The 14,112-nt window shown below is 42.2% G+C and overlaps 1 protein-coding gene across 1 annotated transcript in view; it reads left to right on the top strand.

Moving 5' to 3' along the window:
* LOC130360679 (alkaline phosphatase-like) overlaps positions 1-14,112 on the top strand; it is a 54,506-nt gene that overhangs the window by 28,843 nt on the left and 11,551 nt on the right. The window contains exons 5-8 of the mRNA XM_056563230.1: positions 6,063-6,237; positions 7,703-7,875; positions 7,953-8,087; positions 11,457-11,526. Coding sequence (XP_056419205.1) covers positions 6,063-6,237; positions 7,703-7,875; positions 7,953-8,087; positions 11,457-11,526 — 553 coding nt within the window. The remainder of the gene's footprint in view (positions 1-6,062; positions 6,238-7,702; positions 7,876-7,952; positions 8,088-11,456; positions 11,527-14,112) is intronic.

The following is a 14,112-nucleotide window of genomic DNA, read 5'->3' as shown; positions in this document are numbered from 1 at the left end:
ATATCTAGACTGGTTCGGGTCCACCTCTCTTTGAAAGAGGAGGCTGGACTAGGAACTCTTCCCTCAGCCTTCTAGAAGTTTGTTTGTAGAAACAAGCTAGGAACCATAATGTGACCAGGGCATCATTTATCTGAAACACGGCATATGACGTTTTTTTTTTTACCCTTACTCAGTATCCCTACATACAGATTTATGCAACTTGCTGAAAGTTCTCTCACAGCCACAGGACAACTTTATGTAGATGGTACTGGGACACTACACAATTGGTTACAACACTAATGGAATTCATCAGTTGCTATATTGACATATAAGGCTACATCAGAGGTTCAGACTGTATGCAGATCATTACACCTACATATCAAACAATACAGATAATCGCATTCCCGTATTGTAGGCTTCATCATAGGCTTCAAATGAGTGATCATCCTGCACATGTCTAATTTAATATCAATACATTATATGTGAATGCAACATTTAATGTGTCTACGTTGCATCCAGCTCAAAACCGTAGCAGCAGAGAAGAAGCTATCAAGTTGATACGGGAGCCAATGCCGTAACCTATTCTCCAGACTACCAGAGACGCTAAAGGTCCTCCAACACTAACATGAACCCATCACAGAGTAGTAAGACTAAACAGTGTTGGAGCCTTTAACACATATAAATCTTCCTTATCATGGTCAATCTGTAACTATTAACATCCTTTAAAAAAATCCACACATATTCACATATTAACCATTGCTGCTCAACCAATCAAGGGAGTAGTAAAATGCAACCCTTAGATACCTGATCAGTGATGTGTGTCAGGCACAGTATGGCCCTGTCAAAACATTAAGGGGGAGATTTATTAAAACCTATGCGAGGAAAGGATGACCAGTTGCCCACAGCAAACAATCAGATCGCTTCTTTCATTTTTCAGAGGCCTATTCAAAACCTAAAGAAGCAATCTGGTTGCTATAGGCAACTGGGCAACTTTTCCACTGCACAGGTATTGATAAATTTTACTCTAAATGTTTGGTGAAATAATACTACTTTAGAGCTTAGACATTGGAGTTAGTGTTGCTGTATTTATGATGGTTGGACTGGTGAGAGGAGCCCAGAAAGGTCAGGGCTATAAACAGCATGCACAATGTTACCAAGGATATTTAAACCATATGGGACTTGTGGTGCTGCTTATCTCCAGGGCAAACATTGTACGCAGAGCTGGACTAAGACTAAAATGTAGTCCTGGAATATAAACTCAAACAGCCCTGGTACAATAATAAAAAAACTGCCTTAACCCCTTAGGGACCCATTTTCGCCTTAAGGGCTCTTTTTTTTTTTGCAATTCTGACCACTCTCACTTAACTAACTGACTAACTATGCATTAACTAACTGAGTACCCGGCATTGCCCGGTTTTTCCTTCCTAATCCTTGTTGTGGAGGAAAATCAACAAAGGAAGCTTTTGACTTCATATCCCGTCCTCATATCTTGTTGTCATATCCCAACCCCATATCCCGTCGTCCTATCCCGTCGTCCTATCCCGTCCTCCTATCTCAACCTCCTATCTCGACCTCCTATCCCGACCTCCTATCCCGTCCTCCTATCCCATCCTCCCATCTCTACCTCCTATACCGACCTCCTATCCCGTCCTCCTATCTCGACCTCTTATCCTGACCTCCTATGCCCACCTCATATCCCGTCCTCCTATCTCGACCTCCTATCCCGTCCTCATATCCTGACCCGTAATATGTGTACCAGGTATTGAAATATCTCCAGCCGTACGGAAGTTATGTGGGAACATACATTTTCCATAGTGTAGTTAAGGGTTAAATTAACCCCTTAAGGACCAAGGACGTACAGGTACGTCCATGGTCCTGCTCCCGTGATATAACGCGGGGTTACACGGTAACACCGCATCATATCACGGCGGGCCCGGCGTCATAGTGAAGCCGGGACCCGCCGCTAATAGCGCGCAGCGCCGAACGCGGCGCCGAGCGCTATTAACCCTTTAGCCGCGCGCTCAGAGCTGAGCCGCGCGGCTAAAAGTGAAAGTAAAAGCTGCCGGTTAACTCAGTGGGCTGTTCGGGATAGCCGTGGCGAAATTGCAGCATCCCGAACAGCTTACAGGACAGCGGGAGGGCCCCTACCTGCCTCCTCGCTGTCCGATCGCCGAATGACTGCTCAGTGCCTGAGATCCAGGCATGAGCAGTCAAGCGGCAGAATCATTGATCACTGGTTTCCTATGAGAAACCAGTGATCAATGATAAAGATCAGTGTGTGCAGTGTTATAGGTCCCTATGGGAGCTAGAACACTGCAAAAAAAAAGTGAAAAAAAAAAGTGAATAAAGGTCATTTAACCCCTCCCCTATTAAAAGTTTGAATCACCCCCCTTTTCCCATAAAAAAAACACAGTGTAAATAGAAATAAAAATAAACATATATGGTATCACCGCGTGCGGAAATGTCTGAATTATAAAAAATATTTGGTTAATTAAACCGCTCGGTCAATGGCGTACGCGCAAAAAAATTCCAAAGTCCAAAATAGTGCATTTTTGGTCACTTTTTATATCATTTAAAAATGAATAAAAAATCAATAAGTCCTATCAATGCAAAAATGGTACCATTAAAAACTTCAGATCACGGCGCAAAAAATGAGCCCTCATAACGCCCCATACACGGAAAAATAAAAAAGTTATAGGGGTCAGAAGATGACCATTTTAAACGTATTAATTTTCCTGCATGTAGTTATGATTTTTACCAGAAGTACGACAAAATCAAACCTATATAAATAGGGTATCATTTTAATCGTATGGACCTACAGAATAATGATAAGATGTCATTTTTAACGAAAAATGTACTACGTAGAAACGGAAGCCCCCAAAAGTTACAAAACGGCATTTTTTTTTCAATTTTGTCGCACAATGATTTTTTTTTCCGTTTCACCGTAGATTTTTGGGTAAAATGACTGACGTCATTACAAAGTAGAATTGGTGGCGCAAAAAATAAGCAATCATATGGATTTTTAGGTGCAAAATTGAAAGTTATGATTTTTTAAAGGCAAGGAGCAAAAAACAAAAATGCAAAAACGGAAACCCCCCGTCCTTAAGAGGTTAAGTATCCTATATTTTAAGTGGTCATATAAGTAACATGTGACCAAGTATTATCGAAATATCTCCAGCCGTTTGGAAGTTATGCAATAACATATATTTCCCATAGACTTGTATGGGACTTTATACAAAAACCCGGCCCCTGGCATATGGGGGTGAGTAAGGGTTAAATCACCTATCCTATGTTTGTTGTTGACATATAAGTAACATGTGTGCCAAGTTTCATGTTAATATCTTTAGCCATTTGGATGTGATGCTGGAACACACACACTTACATACATACACACACACACACACACACATTGGCCCTCATTTACTTAGAAAATCGGGTTGTAAGTCTATCTTGCTTTCTTACCCGACTGCTTTTTTCCCCTGGTATTTATTATTATGTCGCATCCTGTTTGTCGCACGTGGGTTTTGTAGGTTTTGGTTTTCAACTCCTCTGAGTTGTCGGGAAAAAATCCACAGCAATTCAACAAATTCGGGTTGGAAACCTTTATAAATATGTGGGAAAGCTCAGAAATGTTGGGTTACGCCCCTTTTTCGGGTTTGGGAGAATCCACATCGGGTCCGTCGGGAAATGTCGCATCGTGTCGCAGACTGGCGCACGATGTCTGCGACATGTCGCAGACAGATGCGCAAATAAACCCTGCTTGCGCTTTTTGTGCGCCTTTTCTAGACACAAAAAAACAGTCATACAATTATAAATGTCAGCCAATATGTCTATGTTGGCATAATAAAGTTGACATGTTTTTACTTTTTGAAGACATTAGAGGGTTTAAAAGTATAGCAGCAATTTTCGAAATTTTAAAAAAAATTTTTAGTTTGAAGTGGATTTGGCTTTTCTGTGAGAAATACCCCATAAATTACCCCATTATAGAAACTTCACACCTTCAAAGCATTCAAAATTATATTCAGAAAGTTTGTTAACCCTTTAGGTATTTCACAGGAATAGCAGCAAAGTGAAGAAGAAAATTCAAAATCTCCATTTTTTACACTCGCATATTCTTGTAGAGAATTTTTTTTAATTATTACAGTACAAGGGGTTAAAGGAGAGAAATCCTGCCAAGAAATTTGTAACCCAATTTTTTAGGAAATACCTTATATGTAGATGTAAAGTGCTCTGTGGATGTAAAATTTGTTAACCCTTTAGGTATTTCACAGGAATAGCAGCAAAGTGAAGGAGAAAATTCAAAATCTCCATTTTTTACACTCGCATGTTCTTGTAGACCCATTTTTTTAATTTTTACAAGGGGTAAAAGGAGAGAAATCTTCCTAAAATGTGTAACCCAATTTCTCTCGAGTAAGGAAATACCTCATATGTGTATGTCAAGTGTTCGGCGGGTGCACTAGAGGGCTCAGAAGGGAAGGAGCGACAATGGGATTTTGGAGAGTGAATTTTGCTGAAATGGTTTTTGGGGGGCATGTCACATTTAGGAAGCCCCTATGATGCCAGAACAGCAAAAAAAAAAAAAAAAACCCACATGGCATACTATTTTGGAAACTACACCCCTCACAGAACGTAACAAGAGGTACAGTGAGCCTTTAACACCCCACAGGTGTTTGACGACTTATTGTTAAAGTCGGATATGTAGATGGCAATTTATTTCTTTTTTTCCCAAAAATGCTGTTTTTTCCCCAAACATTACATTTTTACAAGAGATCTTAGGAGAAAATGCCCCCCCCCCCCAAATTTTTAACCCCATTTCTTCTGAGTATGGAGACACCCCATAGGTGGATGTAAATTGCTCTGCGGACGAACTACAATTCTCAGAAGAGAAGCAGCGCCATTGAGCTTTTGGAGAGATAATTTGTTTGGAATGGAAGTCGGGGCCCATGTGCGTTTACAAAGCCCCCATGGTACCTCAACAGTGGACCCCCCACGTGACCCCATTTTGGAAAGTACACCCCTCACAGAATTTAATAAGGGGTGCAGTGAGCAATTACACCTCACTGGCGTTTGACAGAGGTGTAAAAAATAAAATTTTTCATGGACCACTGTTCCAAAAATCTGTCAGACATCTGTGGGGTGTAAATGCTCACTGCACCCCTTATTACATTACATGAGGGGTGCAGTTTCCAAAATGGGGTCACCTATGGGTATTTATTTTTTAACGTTTATGTCAGAACCGCTGTAAAATCAGCCACCCCTGTGCAAATCATCAATTTAGGCCTCAAATTTACATAGTGCGCTCTCACTCCTGAGCCTTGTTGTGCGCCTGCAGAGCACTTTACACCCACATATGGGGTATTTTCGTACTCAGGAGAAATTGCGTTACAAATTTTGGGGGTCTTTTTTTCCTTTTACCTCTTGTGAAAATGAAAAGTATGGGGCAACACCAGCATGTTAGTGTAAAAAAGACCCCAACTTTACCTTTTCATAAGGGGTAAAAGGAGAAAAAGTCCCCCAAAATTTGTTAGGCAATTTCTACGGAAATAACCCATATGTGGCACTAAATTGTTGCCTTGAAATATGACAGGACTCCGAAGTGAGAGAGCACCATGCGCATTTGAGGCCTAAATTAGGGATTTGCATAGAATTACACTTGCCTCCGATACCAAAATTACGGCAGTGTTTCCAAACAGGGTGCCTCCAGCTGTTGCAAAACTCCCAGCATGCCTGGACAGTCAGTGGATGTCCGGCAATACTGGGAGTTGTTGTTTTGAAACAGCTGGAGGCTCTGTTTTGGAAACACTGCCATACCAGACGTTTTTCATTTTTATTGTGGGGGAATGGGGGGTGCATAACTCTTTAGGAGTGTATGTATATGTAGTGTTTTATCCTTTATTTAGTGTAGTGTAGTGTTTTTAGGGTACATTCACACAGGTGGGGGTTTACAGTGAGTTTCCTGCTGGGAGTTTGAGCTGCAGCGGAAAATTAGCTGCATCTCAAACTTGCAGTGAGAAGCTCAATGTAAACCACGCCCATGTGAATGTACCTTGACTAAGACTAAATGTACTGCATGTTTTGTTTAGGTGTACAATGTAGATGCACAGGTCCCTGACAGTGCGGGTACAGGTACAGCCTACTTGTGTGGAGTAAAAGGCAACTCTGGGACCCTAGGTGTGAGTGCAGCTGCAAAGTATGGAGTATGTACAAGCACCACTGGCAATGAAGTAAAATCCATACTTCACCGAGCGAAATTGGCAGGTGAGAAATAGCATAGATTTCCTGTATGACTTACTAGACACACAATTCATAGCCTCCATTTTATACATCTATATAGAATGAATATACTGAACTATTATCTGCCAGTCCATAGACTCCTACATAAAATTATTTGCAAATGCTTACAGTGAAATTCTGAGTAAGTTTTCTGTTTTCATTGCTGGACCCTATGGTATTTGCCAAATTACACTGATGCTTTAAATTTTTGATGCCATGTTTTTCCTACCACTGCTCTCTTTCCCCCTCCCCTATCTCACTACACTCTAATGCCGGGTTCACACTACAGAATCCGTCTGCAGCCAGAAAATTTCCAGCCAAAGATTCTGAGTACGCGTGGATTGAAGCAGGTTCAGTGTTCTGGCGGAATGATTTCATTAAAATTTTCTGACTGGAATTCCGTCTGTAAAATTTTGCAGCGTGAATAGCTGAACAGAAAAACCATTCACCTGCATTTTACCTTTGTGGTAAGCCACAGGGTGTGAGGTGTAAGGGGCAGATGGTGTTGCCCAGGGGTAGATGGTTTTAACCCCTTCATGTTCGTGACGCCAGGGCGTGGTTTGCCTATGTAACCACCCGAAGGTAGTACCGCTAATCCTAATTATAATCTAAGGCCAGGTTAAGATTAACGGTAGCTTTTACTGTGGTAGACAGATGGTACAGTCTATACAGTTCAGCCAGGATCACAGAGAGGTGACCAGTAACACAGGGGACCTCACAGCTTGCTGGGACTTGCAGGGACTTGAGAGACTATAGGTGCAGGCTACACTTACTACAATTGACTTGACTTAAGGTAGTGACAGCAGATAAAGATGATTTAACTTACTGACTTGTGGCTTCAATTAAGGTTGAGGCCTCCAGATGTACTGGACACTTACCCTGAGACTTCTGGACTGGACTTAACCTCAGTAGAAAGTGAAACACAAGAGAGAGATTGCAGCTCCTCCCCTATCTTATAAAGGTGAGCTGATCAAAGAGCCCATAGGCCAACTGCGGGTCACCTGGTGCTCTCTGGGTAGCAAACATATGACTTAAACATGTGACAAACATTATCATGTGATCTACACTCATGTAACCCACTTCAAAGGTCCTTTGCACTTATACAACCTATTCACATTATGGGGGAACACTGCAGGAGAGCCCTGAGGACGTACAGGGACTCAACCTGACAGGACTGTAGGAACATATCCTGTACTGGGACATCACACCTTCATGCAGCAGAATTTCTGACCAAAATTTAACAGTAGTCCAGTCGGAAACTCCATAGTGTGAACCCAACCTTACATTTCTTTTTTTTTTCCTGTGGCCTTTCTTTCATCCCTTTTCACTTTACCTTCTTCTCTCCAATTTAGATTTTTTTCTTTTCTTTTACACTTTCTTTCGCTGTTTTTTTTTTTTTTTTTTTAGTCAGTGCTGAAGTAACTGATCCTTTCTATAATATTTGAAATAGGTAAATCTGTAGGTATCGTGACAACAACCCGCGTCCAACATGCCTCTCCAGCAGCTGCCTATGCACATAGTGCCAACAGGAACTGGTACTCTGACAATGAGATGACTACGACTATGATTAACAATGGTTGCAAGGACATTGCCTACCAGCTGGTGCACAACACAGACATTGATGTAATTATAAGTACAGTACACATATGTAATAAATCATATTAACTGAGCAAGTTACTTAAATATTCTTTTATTCAAAGGTAATTTTGGGAGGAGGCCGAGCCTATATGAGTCCAAAGGGAACACCTGACCCAGAATACCCAACCAGCACATCAAACCAGGCTGTAAGAAAAGATGGCCTCAATTTAATTGATCTGTGGTTGAACAAGAGACAGGTAAAAAACATTTCTGTTAAGTGGGAATTTAGGAGGACTCCTTGTGTTTGCAGTTTATATAAATCACTTAGGCCTCGTTCACATCTGTCTCAGAGGTTTTGTTCGGGACCAGAAAATGGAGGCGGACATTCTGTTTTACAACAGATACTATTGACTTAAATGGGATCCCTCTGGTTTCCATCTGTTGTGCGTTTATTTAACAGTATCTTTCCAGACAAAAATTTACAACAATTTACAACAATCAGTTGCCAGTAACTTTTAGCATCATTTTTTTTTTTAATTAATATCACTGTTTCCAATCCTAGTGTACGGTAGATTTCACTATACGTTCCTGGTATACGTCAGCATCCTGTAAAAAAAAAAGGTTATTCCATTGTATACTGCTGCTAACTGACAGTGGCCACATCCATTTTACAGACCCCAACGTACCCCAAATTGGAAGTGGGGGGTGAATGATCAACCGTTAAAGCAACACCAACTGGCCCAAAGGACCACAAAGCACCCCTATAGAAAAAACTCCCCTTGTAAAATGTTACTTTTAATGTGTAAAAGTAAGTAGACAAATGAAAAGTTACTAATATTTACACATGAATACCAATTAAAAATACTCAAACAGACATTAGCATTTACCAATACCTATAACTGGGATTAGTACCCAACCAATACCCACAGTCTAAGAAAGAAAGGGACTAGTTATATACTGTTTTATGGAACAATCCTTCTGTAATGCACTAATTTTCCCTAAGTTTACCTAAGTTACTGGTCTATGTGACCTTTTTGAAACCCATTGGACATGTGCCTCCACTAGGAGCATCATTATGGCTAATGGGCATATTAAAAAAAGTGTTTTTTGGTATTTTCATGTACATATTGGTCACTTTTCATTTGCCTATTTAGTTCTACACATTAAAAGTTATGTTTTACCTATGGGGGTTTGTTCTATAGGGGTGCTTTGCGGTCTATTAATTTTAATGGTTTAAAAGTAGTCAGCGAGGGAAAAAAATTGGCCCATTTATATGTGTATATATATGTTTGAGACTCAAAAGCGTAATAGATTGCAATTCCATCCCACCAAGTTAACAAATACAAGTTAACAAATGGCTAAAATGTCAGGCAGCTGACACATAGCTGAAGTTTATGTTGAAATTGAGATGTTCACACAAATGTTCTGACCTCCTTATGTGTAGGGGACATAGGTTGTCAGGCAGCTAAACCCTTCCTTGCAACTTATTAACAAAGGAGCAATGTCTTACTTCAACTCTAATTGCAAGGATTCGGTAAAAATAAGAGACTGAAAGATAATGCACTTAATAATGTACACTGACATGTGGCAAAGCATCATAATACTCTGGTATACACACCAAGAAATACATATGAATGGTTACAAATCATCAGACTTTTTCCCAGTGATATATCAGTTGGATATTCAACAAATGTATGACTAGATATATTGAAACCAACACATTTTGCTGTAGCTACTCAGGTCATAGGTTATTAACCCCTTAACGACAATGGACGTAAATGTACGTCATGGTGACGTGGTACTTAACGCACCATGACGTACATTTACGCGCCGACATGATTGCGAGCACCGGAGCGGTGCTCGCGTCATGCCCGGCAGGTCCCGGCTGCTATCAGCAGCCAGGGACCCGCCGGTAATGGCGGACATCCACGATAGCGCGGATGTCCGCCATTAACCCCTCGATGCCGTGATCAATACAGATCACGGCATCTGCGGCAGTGCGGTACTTTGAACGGATGATCAGATCGCCCGCGGGGATCCGATCATCCAGCATGGTGGCCGGATGTAAAAAAAATAAAGTAAAAAAATGTAAAATAAAAATGTGAAAAATCCCCTCCCCCAATAAAAAAGTAAAACGTCCTTTTTTCCCATTTTACCCCCAAAAAAGCGTAAAAAAAAAGAATTAATACACATATTTGGTATCGCCGCGTCTTTAAAAGTCTGAACTATTAAAATGTATTGTTAATCATCCTCTACGGTGAACGGCGTAAACGTAAAAAAATTTAAAAAAGTCCAAAATTGCTGCTTTTTTGTCACATTTTATTCCAAAAATTTTTTATAAAAAGTAAAACCTAAGTAAAAGTGATACTGATAAAAACTACAGATCATGGCGCAAAAAATGAGCCCTCATATCGCCCCATATACGGAAAAATTAGAAAGTTATAGGTAGTCAAAATAGGGCAATTTCAAACATACTAATTTTGTTAAAATGGTTTGAGATTTTTTTTTAAGCAGTACAATTATAGAAAAGCATATAACATGGGTATCATTTTAATCATATTGACCCACAGAAAAAAGAAAACATGTTATTTTTACCAGAAAGTGTACAGCGTGAAAACAAAACCTTCCAAAATTTGCTAAATTGCGGTTTTCTTTTCAATTTTCCCACATTCCCACAATTTTTTGGTTGCGCCATACATTTTATGGTAAAATAAGTGATGTAATTACAAAGTGCAATTGGTGACGCAAAAAACAAGCCCTCATATGGGTCTGTGGATGGAAATATAAGAGAGTTATGAGTTTTAGAAGGCGAGTAGGAAAAAACGAAAATGCAAAAATAAAATTGGTCTGGTCCTTAAGGCCAAAATGGGCCTGGTCCTTAAGGGGTTAAGGAAAGGGTCTGATAAGTTACAAAGATAGTCCAAAGCAGTAGTAGACAGAATTGTAGTTTTATCCCAAGGATGGGAGAAGACCCATTTATCCGGTATATAACATAGCCGTATAACTCTATGTAATTAACATAGATAGGGAATAGTCTGTCCCGCTGTAAATAAATGTACCATGGGATAAAATCCCTATTCCCATTTTATAACGGGAGGGGCATAATGTTGATTAATGTTGGTAGGCATCACTAATCCTCCATAGCATCCCAGACGTATTTAGGCAAGATAAAGCAGCAAAATACAAAAACTATACATGCATCACAGGGACTTCTGATGTCAACGATAAAGAGCAACCCCCAGAGCAATAAAGGCAGCAGGCCATCTCAGTGTATAATACTGTGCCATCATACACACACAATATGTATCCCCACACTGATGGATTCCCTGAGTTGTCAGATGGAGAAAAACCCTAATATCTCAGTTATCACACATTATTGGTTACTCAATATTTTGGGGGTGAATACAGGTTCAGGCAAGATGGCTGCCCTGTAATCTGGATCTGTAAGATCTGCAAACAATTTATATTTTCAATATAAACAAATATGTATCAGTATCTGGATTTCCTTAGTAAAATATACTGTAGAAGAAAAATTCAATTTTATCAAGCCTTTTAATAACAAATCTGGAGCATTACCTAGACTGAGGCACAGTTGTATTAATTTTCTTTAAACTTTCTCCTGACAGGAGGCCAAGTATGTTTGGAATAAAAAAGACTTTGATACCGTGAATGAAAATACAACAGATTATCTTATGGGTATAGTATTCACTATATTTATATTCTCTAATGGGAGAGGGGGGGGGGGGGGGGGAAAGGGTCATTATACAGATATGGACAAAATTGTTAGTACCCTTCAGAAAAACCAACAATGCTCCTTGAGATAACTTGAAACTGACAATAGTAATAAAGATTAGGAGTAAAAAATGTTTACAGAAAATAAATAAGGAAAATCAGACATTGCTTTTGAATTGTGGTTCAGCAGAATCATTTTGATCATTTGAAAAACAGAACAATAAAACTGTCCTGGACAAAAATTATGGTCCTCTGAACCTAATATTTTGTCACAACCTTTAGAGGCAGTCACTGCTATCAAGCGATTTCTGTAACTCTCATTGAGACTTCTGCTCTGGTCTCCAGGTATCTTGGCAAACTCCTCATAAGATACTGCTCAGCTGTCTCAGGTGTGAACAGTGTCTTCTCCAGACTGCAGGTTTCACCTTGTTCCACAGATGTTCAATAGGATTCATGTAATGTCCGTTTATTTGTTTTTGTATATTTTTGTTTAGGTGTGTATTCACACACTAGTATGTTCAAAGCAGTTTGCTATTCTCCCTGGATAGGGAATAGTTAATGCTCTGAACAAATGAGTGCAATACACCTCCAAGTCTGCTTGAGCATGCACTTTGTATTTATCCTGTGATATCTTGTTACGCCTAGCGCTCCGGGTCCCCGCTCCTCCCCGGAGCGCTCACGGCGCCTTTCTCCCTGCAGCTCCCCGGTCAGCGCTGACCGGGAGCGCTGCCCTGTCATGGCCGTTGGGGATGCGATTCGCACAGCGGGACGCGCCCGCTCGCGAATCGCATCCCAGGTCACTTACCCGTTCCCGTCTCCTGCGGTCATGTGCTGGCGCGCGCGGCTCCGCTCTCTAGGGCGCGCGCGCGCCAGCTCCCTGAGACTTAAAGGGCCAGTGCACCAATGATTGGTGCCTGGCCCAATTAGCTTAATTGGTTCCCATCTGTTTCCTGGCTATATCCAGTCTCCTCCCTTGCACTTCCTTGCCGGATCTTGTTGCCCTAGAGCCTAGTGAAAGCGTTTTTGTGTGTTTATACCCTGTGTACCAGAACTTTGCTATCTCCCTTGACTACGAACCTTGCCGCCTGCCCCCGACCTTCTGCTACGTCCGACTTTGCTTCTGCCTACTCCCTTGTACCTCGCCTATCTTCAGCAGCCAGAGAGGTGAGCCGTTGCTAGTGGATACGACCTGGTCACTACCGCCGCAGCAAGACCATCCCGCTTTGCGGCGGGCTCTGGTGAAAACCAGTAGTGGCTTAGAACCGGTCCACTAGCACGGTCCACGTCATCCCTCTCTGGCACAGAGGATCCACTACCTGCCAGCCGGCATCGTGACAGTAGATCCGGCCATGGATCCCGCTGAAGTTCCTCTGCCTGTTGTCGCCGACCTCCCCACACTGGTCGCCCAGCAAGCCCGACAGATTGCCCAACAAGATCACCAGCTGTCGTACTTGACCACCATGACTCAGCAACTCCAGTCGCAGCTACAGCAGATTCAGTCTCAGCTACAGCAGCAGCAACCATCTCCTCCGCCAGCTCCTGCACCTCTTCCGCAGCGAGTGGCCACTCCTAGCCTCCGCCTGTCTTTGCCGGACAAATTTAATGGGGACTCTAAGTTTTGCCGTGGCTTTCTTTCCCAATGTTCCCTGCATCTGGAGATGATGTCGGATCAGTTTCCTACTGAAAGGTCTAAGGTGGCTTTCGTAGTCAGCCTTCTGTCTGGAAAAGCCCTGTCATGGGCCACACCGCTCTGGGACCGTGATGACCCCGTCACTGCCTCTGTACACTCCTTCTTCTCGGAAATTCGAAGTGTCTTTGAGGAACCTGCCCGAGCCTCTTCTGCTGAGACTGCCCTGCTGAACCTGGTCCAGGGTAATTCCTCCGTTGGCGAGTACGCCATACAATTCCGTACTCTTGCTTCTGAACTTTCCTGGAATAATGAGGCTCTCTGCGCGACCTTTAAAAAAGGCCTATCCAGCAACATTAAAGATGTTCTGGCCGCACGAGAGACTCCTGCTAGCCTGCATGAACTCATTCATCTAGCCACTCGCATTGACATGCGTTTTTCTGAGAGGCATCAAGAGCTCCGCCAGGAAAAAGACTTAGATCTCTGGCCACCTCTCCCACAGTCTCCACTGCAATCTGCGCCTAGGCCTCCCGCCGAGGAGGCCATGCAAGTGGATCGGTCTCGCCTGACCCTGGAAGAGAGGAATCGCCGTAAGGAAGAGAATCTTTGTTTGTACTGTGCCAGTACTGAACATTTTCTGGTGGATTGCCCAATCCGTCCTCCACGTCTGGGAAACGCACGCTCACACTCAGCTCTCGTGGGTGTGGCGTCTCTTGATGCCAAGTCGGCTTCTCCACGTCTAACGGTACCTGTTCGGATTTCCACTTCAGCCAGCTCTCCCCTCTCAGCCGTGGCCTGTCTGGACTCTGGAGCTTCTGGAAATTTTATTCGGGAGTCCTTTGTGAATAAATTCCATATTCCGGTGACCCGTCTTGTCAAGCCACTCCGCATCTCCGCGGTCAACGGAGCCAGGTTGGACTGTA

Source organism: Hyla sarda, chromosome 3 (genome assembly GCF_029499605.1).
Source record: "Hyla sarda isolate aHylSar1 chromosome 3, aHylSar1.hap1, whole genome shotgun sequence".
Taxonomy (NCBI): Eukaryota; Metazoa; Chordata; class Amphibia; order Anura; family Hylidae; genus Hyla; species Hyla sarda.
The sequence above is the reverse complement of the archived record's forward strand: the minus strand, read 5'-3'. Positions and strand labels throughout refer to the sequence as shown.